The sequence below is a fragment of the Hyperoodon ampullatus genome, assembly GCF_949752795.1.
Source record: "Hyperoodon ampullatus genome assembly, chromosome: 11".
Taxonomy (NCBI): domain Eukaryota; kingdom Metazoa; phylum Chordata; class Mammalia; order Artiodactyla; family Ziphiidae; genus Hyperoodon; species Hyperoodon ampullatus.
The window spans coordinates 27,045,148-27,059,909 of record NC_136924.1 but is presented as its reverse complement, the minus strand read 5'-3'; the positions used below and the strand labels follow the sequence as shown (position 1 = coordinate 27,059,909).

Genomic DNA, 14,762 nt, shown 5'->3' with positions numbered 1-14,762 from the left:
TCACAGTGCCCCCAGGGGGTCAGTGCTGTCCGGCTGCTGGTCTTCAGGGTCCTGGAAATGAGAGGTCTGTGAGCCACGCAGAGGGTGCAGGCCTTCTGCTTGTGAATCCTTCCGGGTCGGGCATTCTTATGGCTACTGGTCTGAGGCCTTGATGGGGTTCAGGACACGCTACCCCCAAACAAAGCGCCTTGGCACATTAAATGTCTTAAACTGAAGGAATTTTTTAAAAATGGCAGAAGCAGGAAGGTCACTCTGATGCCCTTGCCCTACCCCCTTGCCTTTCTTTCCTGAAACAGGTAACAGAATTCCCATGTGAACGATGCCCTCCCTGTACCAGGAGGAAAGAAGACACCACCACAGATGGGGAATTGGGGGACTGAAATCTGTACAAACAAACCTTGTTCACTAACCCTTATCTTCCTAGTGACTTCACCATTCACTACCCCTAGCCCCACACCTCTTTCTCTTGTCAATTCCTCACACATCATCTATTGTCTAAAAGGTACAAAAGCTTCCTCTTCTGGTCCCTCCTTTGGGTCTTTGTTTTCTCCTGAAGGCTCCCACGTACAGGTAAACATTCAAAAAAATGTACATGCTTTTGTCCTGTGAGTCTGTCTTTATCAGTTTACTTTTCAGGCCCAGCTAGGGATCTTAGGAGGGTCAAGGAAAACTTCTTCCTCCCCTACAGCCTAAAACATGATTCTTCCCCCAGTGCCCCGTGGACACACGTGTTGGGAGCGAGCATGGCTTCACACTGCTGTCCCACGGCTCATGGCATGGAGGTTAGGGCCCCGTTCTGGGTGCAGTCTCTGCTGTTTGAAGGTGTGTGGTCCTGGACAAATCATTTGAACTGTGCTGTAGTTTTCTCATCTATAAAGAATCCTAGTAATATTTACCTGACAGGGAGGTGTGAGGATTAAATTAGATACTACATTAAGGAAGATTAAAAAAGCACCCCACAAAAGGTGGCTGTTACTCTGATTACAAAAAAAACTTTCCAGTTGAAAATTCATCCTGAACTAGGGTCTAATCAGAAGCCACAGTCCAGAGGCAGCCACTCTGAACCGTCTGCTGTCTGTGGCCCTGATCAGCACTGAAGTTTTGTTAATTCGCATCGTGAATGTTCATGCTGTCTAGATTGACTCCAGATAGTCTATAGGCAATGCCCGCTCCCTCAGAATAAAAGGCATGAGAATCTAGCACACTTGGGGCTGGTATCCTCAGCTTGGGATTCCCATAACTGGAACATTTTTGCCACCTGGTTGAATGAGAAGGGTTGAGCTGAACCCTGCATCTGGGATACTCTCTCACCTGCCTCCAGCGAGTCTTTCATTCACAGGGCTCATGGAACCCTGAGAAGAGGCCAGACAGCTGAGAAGGCATGGAGAGCATTGAACAGGATGTGTAATTTTCCCCCCTTGCTTTTAAAATGAGGTTGATTTCAGTATCACAAGGCTTACAGAAATAGACTATTAGTAGATGCAGTTTAGCTGAACTTGCCCTTGCAATTTGGACTGGAAACTTTTACGTGGGTTTGATTGAAAAACCAGGATTTATGATCTGGTTATTTTTCAATATTGCAGACATATTAAATCTGCTACCACAGGCACTAAGAACTATGGGACATTTGCATTTGGTTCACTGCAGAAAAATAGTAACAAATGTTGCACTCTGCATGCTTACAATGGTGCAATAAAGTACTGTAATGTTTCAGTGCCAACTTACAGAAATTCAGTATAGCTCCTGCCCCGCGGAGTTGGGGTGCGTCACCCTCCCAAATGTGGATGTGTTCACCACCGTGTAAGCTCTCTGAATCCCCTCCTATTGGGACTTTATGGATGATGATGGGAGTAGAAGGATGTGAGCTCACCTCTTCTTATGAAAACACCAAAATTGCAACTAACTGCTGAACAACCATTGACAAAAAAAACACTGGACCCTACCAAAAAAGATATCCTACGTCCAAAGACAAAGAAGCCACAGTGAGATGGTAGGAGGGGCACAATTGTGATAAAATCAAATCCCATACCTGCCGGGTGGGTGAACCACAAACTGGAATATAATTATATAGCAGAGGTTCTCTCACAGGAGTGAAAGTTCTGAGCCCCGCATCAGGCTCCCCAGCCTGGGGGTCTGGCAATGGGAGGAGGAGCCCCCAGAGAACCTGGCTTTGAAGCCCCACAGGGTTTGATCGCAGGAATTCCACAGGACTGGGGGAAACAAACTCCACGCTTGGAGGGTGCACACAGGACCCAGGGGAAAAAGCCGTGACCTCATAGGCGCCTGGGCCAGACCTACCTTCTGGTATTGGAGGGTCTCCTGAGGAGGTGGGAGGCGGCTGTGGCTCACTGTGGGGACAAGATACTGGCGGTGGTAGTTCTAGGGAGTATTCATTTTCTCAACCAAGACGTGGCGCCACCCAACAGCCTGTAAGCTCCAGTGCTGGGATGCCTCTGGCCCGACAACCCAGAGGGTGGGAATACAGCCCCACCCATCAGCAGACAGGCTGCTTAAAGCCTTCCTGAGTGCACAGCTGCCTGATAAACACACCCTTTGACATGGCCGCAGCCACCAGTGGGACAAGACCCAGCTCCACCCACCAGTAGGCAGGAACCAGTCCCTCCCACCAGGAAGCCTGCACAGCCTCACCCACCAGGGGGCAGGCAGCAGAAGCAAGAAGAACTACAACCCTGCAGCCTGCGGAATGGAAACGGCAATCACACAAAGTAAGACAAAATGAGACAGCAGAGGAATATGTCCCAGATGAAGGAATAAGATAAAACTCCAGAAGAACAATTACATGAAGTGGAGAGAGGCAATCTACCTGAAATAGAATTCAGAATAATAATAGTAAAGATGATCCAAGATCTCAGAAAAAGAATGGAGGCACAGATTGAGAAGATACAAGACATGTTTAACAAGGACCTAGAAGAACTAAAGAACAAACAGAGATGAACAATACAATAACTGCAATGAAATATACACTAGGAGGAATCAATAGCAGAATAACTGAGGTAGAAGAATGAATAAGTGACCTGGAAGACAGAATGGTGGAAATCACTACTGCAGAACAAAATTAAGAAAAATGAAAAGAAATGAGGACAGTCTAAGAGACCTCTGGGACAACATTAAATGCACCAACATTTGCATTATGGGGTCCCAGAAGAAGAAGAAGAGAGAGAGAAAGGACCTGAGAAAATATTGGAAGAGATAATAGCTGAAAAATTCCCTAACATGGGAAAGGGAACAGTCACCCAAGTCCAGGAAGTGCAGAGAGTCCCATACAGGATAAACCCAAGGAGGAACATGCCGATACACATAGTAATCAAATTGACAAAAATTAAAGACAAAGAAAAAATATTAAAAGCAACAAATAACATACAAGGGGATCCCCATAAGGTTATCAGCTGATTTCTCAGCAGAAACTCTTCAGGCCAGAAGGGAGTGGCATGATACACTTAAAGTGATGAAAGGGAAGAACCTACAACCAAGATTACTCCACCCAGCAAGGATCTCATTCAGATTTGATGGAGAAATCAAAAGCTTTACAGACAAGCAAAAGCTAAGAGTATTCAGCACCACCAGACCAGCTTTGCAACAAATGCTAAAGGAATATCTCTAAATGGAAAAGAAAGGCCACAACTAGAAACAAGAAAATTATGAATGGAAAAGCTCAGCGGTAAAGGCAAACATACAGTAAAGGTAGGAAATCATCTGCCTACAAATATGATTATCAAAACCAGCAATTATGAGAAGAGAGTACAAATGCAGGACACGGGAAATGCATTTAAATTAAAAGACCAGCAACTTAAAACGATCTTGTTTATATATAGACTGCTATATCAAAACCTCATGGTAACCACAAACCAAAAATCTACAATAGATACACACACACAAAGGGGTTTTTTGGAGGCTTCCTCACATGGGTGTGATTGATTATTAGCTCTGTTTCTAGCCCCTCCTCTTTTGAGGGTGAAGGGTGAGGCTGAGAATTCCAACCTTCTAATCATGGCTTGGTCTTTCTGGACCAGCCCCCATCCAGGAGCCACCCAGAAGCTCCTCATCAGAACAGAAGATGCCCCTACTGTTCTTATCACTTAGGAAATTACAAGGGTTTATGAGCTCTGGGGCAGAGACCAATATACATTTTCTCTTATCTCCCTCCTAGCTTCTCAGTCCAGACCTGGTAATAAATTACAGGCAGGGCGGTATCTTCCACATTCAGTGTGAATGGGGTGCCCTGCCGTGGGGTTAATGTCAGTGGAGGCTCCGTCTAAGCTCAAGGGTCACTAACTAGAAACAAGTGGTCCTTTCCTGGAAGACCAGAGCAGAATATGCTCCCCTAGATATAAAAGACCTTATCAAAGAAACGTAGCTCCTAAAGCAAGCAGCAGCTCTGACAACAGGCAAAAGAATCCTGGACAACAGTGTAAATGTTGAAGCAGTTTTATGTCTTAACTTTGCGCCTGCTACCTCATCAATGTTTGTGGCAGAATTTGGCCCAAGGTTTCTTCTCCTTGTGACCTCTCACCTGGTCACGGGGTAGGGGTTGGGCAACCCCTAGTTCTCCCCTGCCTCTAACTGTTGGACGCCTCTGCCATCCACCCAAGAGAGCTCAGAATGCGGCACAACTACATGGCTTCACCCAGCTCACAACACTCGATTTTAGGCTTGTTGCCGGGAGACACGTTCTAGTAGTGAGATTTCTTGGTGCAGAGCTTTCCACTGAGATTTGCTGAAAGACATCGTTCCCCCGCACCCCAACTGAACCTGTTCCTAGATAAAAATACACACTCACCATGAAGGGGTCATAGGAAGGTTCTGGGGTTGCTGAGGCTGTGTTCTCGTACATGGGGTTCGAGATATTCTCGGGCTGCTGCTTGCCAAGAGCTGCCACGTCGATATCCTCTTCTGACTGCTCGGAAAGACAAGCACAGGGCTGAGCACCACCAAGTCCCCGAGGCAGGAGTGTCTCATCAAAATTGGGGGGTAAAGCAAGCCACCCCCCGCCCACCTCCAGGAGCTTTTTCCTTTTCCTTTTATTGAGATCTGACGTACATATGATATCATGCACCAATCTTAAATGTTCAGTTCAATGACTTCTTAATACGTCCCCCCAGGTATGACCACCACCCAAGTCAGCATATAGGGCATCTCCGTCCCCCCCAGGAGGTGCCCTCATGCCCCTCGCCTGCCAATATCCGGTCCCACCCAGGGAAACTGCTATTCTGACTCCTGTCACCTGGAGTGGTTTTGCCTGTCCTTGAACTTAATATAAAAGGAATCATACAGCACGTGCACTTTTGCTAGATGTGATGTTTTATAAATCATGTATATGGTGCTGATAAATATGCAGGTTATCTGCCAGAAGGAAATGACCTACTGCTTGGGGGCTTCTGGTAAACCTGGTCCCCAGTGTCTCCACAGGGTCACCCCACAATCAGCCGAGACCCGCTGACCTGGATGTGGCTCAACAGTTCAAAGAGGGCCAATGTGTTTCCCTGGCTGTGGCGTGAGGCCTCTGGCTGTGTAGGTCCCTACCCTGTCCCCACCCTCAGAGTCAGCCTTGAAGCTCAGATCCATCCTGGCGGGTGCCTATCTTGTGAATCCTCCAAGGTGAGTGGCCTCCTGGGCCCCTGGTGAATTTGCCTCCAAGCCAGACCCCTGGCACGAAAGGCCATTGGCAGCCCATCACCCTCCTCCGTATCCTGTCTCGGCCAGGAAGAGGGCCTTGGAGCTGCCACTGCTGCTCTCTTAGGGGCAGAGGCCCCACCCAGGAGACGGGGAGTGTGTGCCAGGCACCCAGCTGCCGGTGAGCTCTCTGAAGCAGCCCAGAGCCAGGGGCTGGGTTTCAGAGAGGACCCCCATGCCCATGTTCCCATTTTTCTCCGTCTTACCTCAAAATGCTGGAAGCCAATTGTTCTCCGGTTTAATCGAAAGTAAGAATATGCAGCCAAAGCGATGGCTCCAATGACCAGGATGATGGCAAAGAACATCCCCGTTCCCAAGCCAGCGTGGCTTGAAGTCTGAATACAGAAAGGGGAGCGGTTGGTACTCAAAACTGGTGACTTTCCCAAAGAGGTGTGCTTTCTGGAGCTTACCCCATTCTGGCTGGCCTGAGGCATCTTGGTACCAGTTGGGATAAAAATAATAAAATTGTTAACGTGTATCTAGCCCTTACTATTTCCAGGGTCTGTTCTAAGCCCCCTTACACAAAATAATCCATTTAAATGTATAATAACACAAAGAGATAAGAACAATTTTTATTGTTTCCACTTTCATATGGGGGAATGGAGACACAGAGCGGGTAAGCACTTGCCCAGTATCACACAGCCTGTGAGTGGTAGAGGTGGGCTTTGGAAGCCAGCCTGGCTTTGGAACTTACGTGCTTAACTGCTATGCTGTGGGACTTCCCAGCAGCCAGCTGTGCTCGCCCCTCCCTCATACTTTTAGAACCAAGTTAGAATACTAACATCACCACCACCACCCAACCACAGCCGACCAACTCTTATATAGCATGTACTGTGTGCCAGGGACTGTCTTCATTATTTTATATTAACTCGCCCTCCCAAGAACCCAGGGAGGAAGGCATTATGACCTCGATTTTGCAGATAAGAAAAATGGGGCTCAGTGATGTTCTGGGGCTTGTCTAAGGTCACACCGTTATGAAGTGGAGATGCTCAGGATTTTCACTCCCTTTCCAGTGGTTTCTCCATTGACCCATCCTGCCCTTTTCATTCAACAGATATTGATGGTGACAGGTGTTATGTCGCTAATGCACTGGAGTGGGGGTGGGATGCAACAGGGCCTGGCATCCCCGAGGCCAGCTGCCGTGGATGGGGGAGGCGCCTCCAGTATCCGGAGGAGGGGTGGACAGGGCTTGCAGGAGTACTTTCCTTCTTGGGGAGTGGACATTGGGGTTCCCCCTGGGCCCTCACCAGGAACCCTGGATACTCACCACTGGGGTGGGAGGTGCTTTCAAAGGCCTGGAAATGACATGAATAATCCCATTGGAGGCAAAGATGTCCCACTGCAGAATGGCTCTTCCATCAACGAACCTGGTCTCCTAGGGGAGATGAGAAGAGGCTGGTGGAGATCTCTGACCACCTGACTCCTACTCTCCATGTGGGCAACCCTTTCATGGAGGAAAGTTGTCCAGTTTCCCCGAGGTCCTGGTGCCTGGGCTTCAGGCCAGTCCTCACTGACAGGTAGCATAGGACTTGCGCTCACCCTCTGGACAGCCCAAAACACATTAGTAGCTCTTGTGCCAATAAGCTGACCTAAGAGCTGCAGAGACCCCAGGAGGTCATTCTGTCCAGCCCACTTGTTTAACAGATGAGAGTTCAGAAGGAAAATGGTGTGTCCAAGATCACCCAGGTCGTAGGTGGCAAATCCCATGCTCTGGATTCCAGACCCACTGCTGTGAACATCACACCACACTGTCGGAAAGGGATTTTAAGTGATCCAATTCCTTGCTAATCTAAGTGTGCTCCACTGGCTTGTGGCGTGGGTGCAGAACCTGAGGCCGCACAACCCACCCACTGAATTACAACATGCATTTTAACAAACCCGTAGGTGATTAAAATGCATAGTAAAGTTTGAGGAACACTGGTCTAAACTACTGATCTTCGGTAATAAAGATCATTTGTTAGGTAAAAATTAAAAATAATTCATTTAGCCCTTGCTACATGTCAGACACTATTATCACATGTCAAAAGACTTGAATCACTGAATCTCCATAAAAGCCTATGATTTGACAAAACTGCAATGAGGTATCACCTCCCCCCAGTCAGAATGGCCGTCATCAAAAAGTCTACAAATAATAAATGCTGAAGAGGGTGTGGAGAAAAGAAAGCCCTCCTACAGTGCTTGTGGGAATGTAAATTGGTGCAGCCACTATGGAGAACAGTATGGAGGTTCCTTAAAAAACTAAAAATAGAGTTACCATATGATCCAGCAATCCCACTCCTGGGCATATATCTGGAGAAAACCATAATTCGAAAAGATACACACACCCCAATGTTCATAGCAGCAATATTTACAACAGCCAAGACATGGAAGCAACCTAAGTTTCCATTGACAGATGAATGGATAAAGAAGATGTGGTACATATAAACAAGAGAATATTACTCAGCCATAAAAAATGAAATAATGCCATTTGCAGCAACATGGATGGACCTAGAGATTATCACACTAAGTCAGGCAGAAAGACCAATTTTATCATATGTATCACTTATATGTGGAATCTAAAAAAATGATACAAATGAATTTATTTACAAAACAGACTCACAGACATAGAAAACAAACATGGTTAATGCAGGGGAAAGGTAGGGAGGAGGGATATAGTAGGAGTATAGGATTAACAGATATACTCTACTATATATAAAATAGATAATTAACAAGGACCTACTATATAGCACAGGGAACTATAGTCAATATTTTGTAATAACCTATATGAGAAAAGAATCTGAAAAAATATATATATAATTGAATATATATATAACTGAATCATTTTGCTGTACTCCTAAAACTAACAACATTGTAAATCAACTATACTTCGATTTAAAAAAAATTTTTTTTAAGCCTATGATTTGAACATCATGGTTGTCATGGTCACATTACCACCACTATCACTACTTCTAATATCACTGCCACCACTATCATCCCCACCATCATCCATCATCATCCTCAAAATAATCATCACCACCACCACCATCATCAACATCAACACGCCACCATCATTAACAACATCACCATTATCAAAATAATATCACTATTACCACCATCATAATCATCATCACCGCTACCACCACCACCATCATCATCAACATCATTAACACATCACCAACATCCTGTTTTTCAGATGAGGAAATTGGGATACTGAGAAGTTAGATAACTTGTCTAAGTTCCTAGAGCTAGTGAGTGGCAGGACTAGTTTTCATACTAGGGTCATTTGACTTGAAGGCTTACATGTTAACACCCAGGATAGGCTGGCAATCTGACAGAAATAAGGGCAGAGAATCAGACTGCTTTAAAATGGTTTCATGTATAGTTCCTCATTACCAGCTTCTGGGGCTGGCGGTCACCAATGGCTTATTTCCCAAAGGGTAGGGGCTGCCTGATAGTCAGTGTGGTGTGTTCTGGTGTGCAGCTAGTACTGCTAACTGCAGCTTTGGAGTTTACTTTCACATTATAAGAGTTGCCATCTATTAAGCACCTACTCTGCTAGGAGCTTGGCCTATATTATCTCCACTTCTCCCTATAAGCCCAGAAGACTTTTCATACCAGTTGGCGCTGGTCCTGGCTGGAGGTGATGAGCAGCTGGCTTCCCAGCCTAGTGTGCAGGATGGTACCGTTGACAAGGTCATTGTAAAAAAAGATGCTGACATTGGCGAGATGGTGCTCGATGTCCCGCCCAGACAGAGTCTGAGAGGAAAGAAGAGACACAAGAATGGTCTTTAAAGGCCAAGCAGTATTTTCTCCTTTTAATGACAAGGATGACCCGGGGAAAAAAATCACTTCGCAAAGCCTTGGTTTTTCTGCCTCCACTTTGAAAGTCATTTTTATGGTCTAAGCAGAGCTTCCCAGTGGTGTCCTGGGAGGAATGGGTCTTGAGTGGGTAACAAGCGAGCAGAGGTATTGCTTCTCTCAGCCCTCAGTGGGGTTTGGGCTGTCAGAGCCCGTGGGTGGGCTGAATAAACACTGCCGGTTCCTCTGTGTGCCGTGACATGGAAAAGGTTGATGCAGTAGATCAGTTGCATCCATGACCCAGGTTCTTCACCCGTCCCTGTATCCTTGCCCTTTACCACATAATCTGAGGGCCTCCCACTCTCACTTTGGGCTCAGCCACGTGACCTGTTGGGCCAGTGGCCTATTAGCAAATGTGACCAGATAGGGGCTTAGAAAGCACTGGCAGGACTGGGCTTGCTCTCACCACACGCCCGGGCTAGCCTGCTGGAGGATGAGAGCCCTGCGGAGCAGAACCCCAGACGAGCCAGCCTAGATAACCTGATGGCCAGCCCAGCTGAGACACATAAGCATGCCTGGCCTAGCCCGGAAGAACTGCCAGCTGATCTACAGATGTTGGAGCTAAATAAATGTGTAGCCACTGTATTTGGGGATCGTCTGTAGCATTGCACTATTGTGGAGATAGATAACTGATACTGTCTAGAAGCGCTAGTCTAAAGCACAGGCATCGGGAACCCAACTCACCTCATTTTCCCCCAGCCCACTGTCCTGTGGCACAAAGAGGGTGCTTCGGATCGACAGGTCAGTCAGGTGCTTCAGAAATTCCCGGCCTCTGGCTGAGCTGTTGGAATAGGCCAGCACTTCCTGGGGAGAGGAAGGAGGTGGTCAGATGGCTCAGCCTGGTGTGCAGGGACTGGGGTGGCTGGAGAGGGTAGCATCACCCCTCTGGGAATGATCCTGATGGTCGTCCCAACTCAGGCTGCCACTTGTCTGCTCTTCTTTCCGACTGCCCCTTGAGAAAATGTTAGGAGGATTTTTCCTTTCCTCGATAAATCCTATGGTCCCAAGTCATAGCCAGATCACAGGCCATTCTCAACACGACAGCCCTTGTAGTCTTTGAAACGTTAAGTGAAATCTTGAGTCTCCTTTTGTCAAAACCCTGCAAGGGCCCCCACTTCACCCAGAGGAAAAGCCGAAGTCCTTACAGTGGCCCGTGAGGCCCAAACCATCTGGACTCTTGCTCCTCTGACCCCGTGCCCGGCTGTCCTCTCGCCCCCTCTGTTCCAGCCACGCTGGCCTCCCTGACGTTCCTCAAGCTTGCCCAGCACTCTCCTGCCTTTCATCCTGTGCCTGGTTGTTCCTTCTGCCTGGAATGTTCTTCCTCCAAATCTGCATGGTTAACTTCCTCTCTTCTGTTCACACTTTACTCGCATCTCACCTTCTCACTAAGGCCTTTCCTCATCACTCTATGCAAAGTGGGAAGCCTGTGGTTCCTCTTACCCTCCCCACCCCCCATAGCCTAGATCGTCTTCTAGCTTTCAATACTATTTACTTATTTATTCTGTTTATTGTTTGCCTATTTTGTTCACTGATATATCTGAAGCACTTTGTAAGTACTCAATAAATACTCACTGAACAAATTTTAAAAAGCCACACTACCCAGTTCAGCTTTGTCATTGTGCAGAGAGCACTACTGACACCCAGAGAAGATAATTTGCTGAAGGGCACATAGCCAGTGAGTTTTGTTCTACACTGTCTTTTCTCTGAGACGCTGTCACAAGCCAAGCTCCCATGCAGCACAAATATTGTTTTGGGTGTTTACCTTTAGAGTATTTATAGTAACCCTGATTTTTTAGACGAGTTAGGTGGATACCTTTGGTCTGTGGAAAAAGGCTCGCCATTGTGGGGTCCTTGGTTTAGCTTCTGACCTGCTCCTACAAGCCCTATACTTATGCTCAGTCCCCTCTCCTTGGCTGTGTCCTTGACCTTGCTAAGCCTCAGTTTCTTTATCTGCAAAATGGGAATGACAGCAGAAGTGACTTAATAAGGTTGCATAAGGATTTATTCCTTCTAGCAAGTATTTATTGAGCACCTACTATATGCCAGCCACAAGGCAGAGAAAATCCTTTCCCTTATGGAGCTTATGTTCTATGAACCAAGTGAAAAGTGCCCTGAAAGGGCTCAGTACAATGCCCCGTGCGAAGGAAGTGCTCAAGAAATTTTAGCTATTGTTATTAACATTATTAGCTCAGTTCTTTCATCAGTCAGCACCAATTCCTTCTCTAACAGGGGCTTTGTCTTCATTGGACGTGACTTGTAGAATATTAAAGTGACTTTAAGTGCAGTGCAGGAATTCCCTGGTGGTCCAGTGGTTAGGACTCTGTGCTTTCACTGCTGAGGGTGTGGGTTCGATCCCTGGTTGGGGAAGTAAGATCCCGCAAGCCGCATGGTGCAGCCGAAAAGAAAAAAAAAAAAGTGCAGTGCAAAATGCAAGTTGACCCCATGTTGAGAATTTGGCTCACTGGGTGACCACCAGGCAGGCTTAGCTAACTGTGCCCTACCCTGTCCACAAAGATAAAAGAGCATCTTACTCCTCCAGGGCCGACTCTGAAGCTGCTGTAGTTGCAAACAGAGATAAGAATACCAGCTAATACCAGTATAGCATTTTGCATCTGCTGGCCACAGGGCTAAGCACTTTACAAATATTAAGTCATCTATTTATCACAGTGCCCCTATGAGATTGGTGCTATCATCATCTCCATTTTACAAATGAGCAAACTGAGGCTCAGAAGGGAAAGTAACTCATTTAAGGTGATGCACCAAGTAAGTGGCAAACCTAAGCTTCAAACTCAGGCAGTGAGGCTCAGTGTCCATGCCCTTTCAAGATTTTTTTTTTTTTTTTTTGGCTGCACCGCACGGCATGTGGGATCTTATCAATCTAGGGATTGAACCCGCGGCCCCTGCATTGGAAGCGTGGGGTCTTAACCACTGGACCGCCAGGAAGTCCCTTTTTTTTTTTTTTGTCAGTGTCCATGCTCTTAACTATGACTGTGAACCTCTGTCTTCTTTGAAGGACTCACCTCTCTAATACCTGCTTTGAGGCAACCCCTCCACCCGAGGCGGAAGCAAACAGACATGGTACATACCGTCAGGAAGTTTGTGAGCGAGGGAAAGGACATCAGGACCTGCAACAGGTTTCCACTGCACGAGAAGCCATCTCCCACGTAGCCTACCTTGCAGGTGCAGTTCACATCTGGAAGGCAGGAGCACAGGGGATCCCGCCCCAGTGAGGCAGGGGCCTGGGCTGCCCCATCTCACCCTGGGAGGTCGGCTGGCCAGGCTGAGGATTGCTCAGCAGCTGCATGGCCTGGAATCTAAAGTGGGGTGTGGACCGTTACCTTTCATCCGGTAGCAGAAGACATCCCACATTTCACTCTTGTTGTTTCTTGTTCCGTAGTCCACTATCCCAATGATACCAGAGCCACAGTTCTGGGAGGAGTAGGATGTGGGGTAGGCTACTCGCCCACTGTCCAGCCAGCCTGCTGAGCAGAGGTGGTACTTGGCCTGTAGGGACACAGATGTGGCCATGGGTCAGCTGTGATTTCATATTTGTTGTGGAGTTCTTTGGGTAATGTCTGACTCCCCCATCAGACTGAAAACTCCATGGACTTCAGAATTATGGCTCATTTTGCCTATTGTACCCCTGTGCCTGGAACATAGTAGGTGTTCATTACATTTTTGTTGATTGAGCCATTGGATGGATGAAAGTGGTGCCTTCTCTTTCCTGTAGGTGCCCGGGTCCTTGACACTCATCTTTCTTCCCTCTGCTCTTGAGAAAGGATTTGTAATCAGCTATTTTTCCCTGGGTGCAAATTCTTCTGCTTATGGGTTGATAGAACTGTAACTGATCATCAGTCATCATCCTCACCATCATCACCATCACCATCACTGTAACACTTATTGAGAGCTTATTCTGGGCCAGGTTCTGCTGCAAGGGCTTTTCATGTGTCAACACCTTTAACACTTGTATCAACCCTTTGAGATAGAAACTTAAAAAAAATCTCTATCATATAATTGAGAAAATACAGGCCAAAAGGGTTAAGTAACTTGCTCAAAGGCATACAACCAGCAAGTAGCGGAGTTGAGATTCACACCCATGCAGCCTACTCCAGAGCTCTTAATCTTAAAAACTGAGTTCCTACTGTGTGCCAGTCACTGTGCCGTATTACCTTTAGTCCTTATACAAACATGCCAGGTGGGACAGAGGTTTCAGTGGCTTGATCAAGGCCATACAACCAGCAAGCAGGAGAAACAAGAAATTCTGACCCTCCAAGATGCTGGGTCCTGGCATCAAAGGCTCCGCTCCTTGGCAAAGAAACGTCAGGTCTGAAGATCTGGTCGTGATGGAGGTTGGAGGGCAGTAACACCATCCTGATGGACAGTGATCTCTACTCCCAGGGAGCAATCACTAGCAGGTCACTCAGAGTCGCTGACCTTTCCAAATTGGCTTCTGGTTTTAGAGGCCAAGAGAGTAGCCCTGACCAGAGCTCCATTTCCTCCCTGGCTGTGGCTGAGAGCTGGGGCACTTCCCATGTACTCCCTTCACAGCCCCTCCAGACACAGAGAGCCCCGGCTATTCCAGAAAACTCAGCTGCTTTGTGGGTTCAGGGAGATCCTAGGCTTGTGGTTAACTGATCTCTTTCTGGTTTCCATCTGTGAGGTACACACTCCCAGTCTGTGCCTCTGACTTTTGGAGTCAGGGGTACATGGAGTGCTGGATCTGCCACTTCTTGGCTGGGTGACATTGGGCACATTACCTTTCAGAGCCTCAGTTGCCCTCTCTGTAAAAAGATAGGAATACCTACCTCCAGGGGTGTTGTAAGAATGGACAGTAATGTCAGGGAAGCACCCCACACTGTGCCTGACACACGGTAGACTCCCAGTGGTCGTGACGAATCGTTATTGCTCCAGGAGCTCCCTGAACTCCCCGCTCCAGGAGGGCAACAGCCTGAGTCTCCCGTGTGTCAAGAGGGAGCTGCATCTCCTCCCCTGAAGACCCTGCCTGCACAGTGCCCACCAACCGGGCCCCACCTTCTGGGCGTAGGAGAGCTGGTTGTAGGTTGCCATGGTTGCAGCTTCCTTGGTACAGGCCTCTCTGGCTTTGTCAAAGGTCAGCTTGTACTGGCCCAGCGGGGAGCGTAGATGGAACACTCCAACGGTGGTATCTAGAAGGGGGAGGAGAGGAATCGTCCAGGCCAGCCCCCCTGGCCGGCAGTGCTTTCATCAGAGATTCT

The 14,762-nt window shown here is 47.5% G+C and overlaps 1 protein-coding gene across 1 annotated transcript in view; it reads right to left on the bottom strand.

The window, feature by feature from the left end:
* STAB2 (stabilin 2) overlaps nucleotides 1–14,762 on the bottom strand; it is a gene marked incomplete at both ends in the record, with an annotated part of 93,093 nt that continues 78,331 nt past the window's right edge. The window contains 9 exon segments of the mRNA XM_079714889.1: nucleotides 1–51; nucleotides 4,799–4,915; nucleotides 5,898–6,026; nucleotides 6,959–7,066; nucleotides 9,286–9,426; nucleotides 10,213–10,332; nucleotides 12,615–12,721; nucleotides 12,867–13,032; nucleotides 14,560–14,693. Coding sequence (XP_079571015.1) covers nucleotides 1–51; nucleotides 4,799–4,915; nucleotides 5,898–6,026; nucleotides 6,959–7,066; nucleotides 9,286–9,426; nucleotides 10,213–10,332; nucleotides 12,615–12,721; nucleotides 12,867–13,032; nucleotides 14,560–14,693 — 1,073 coding nt within the window.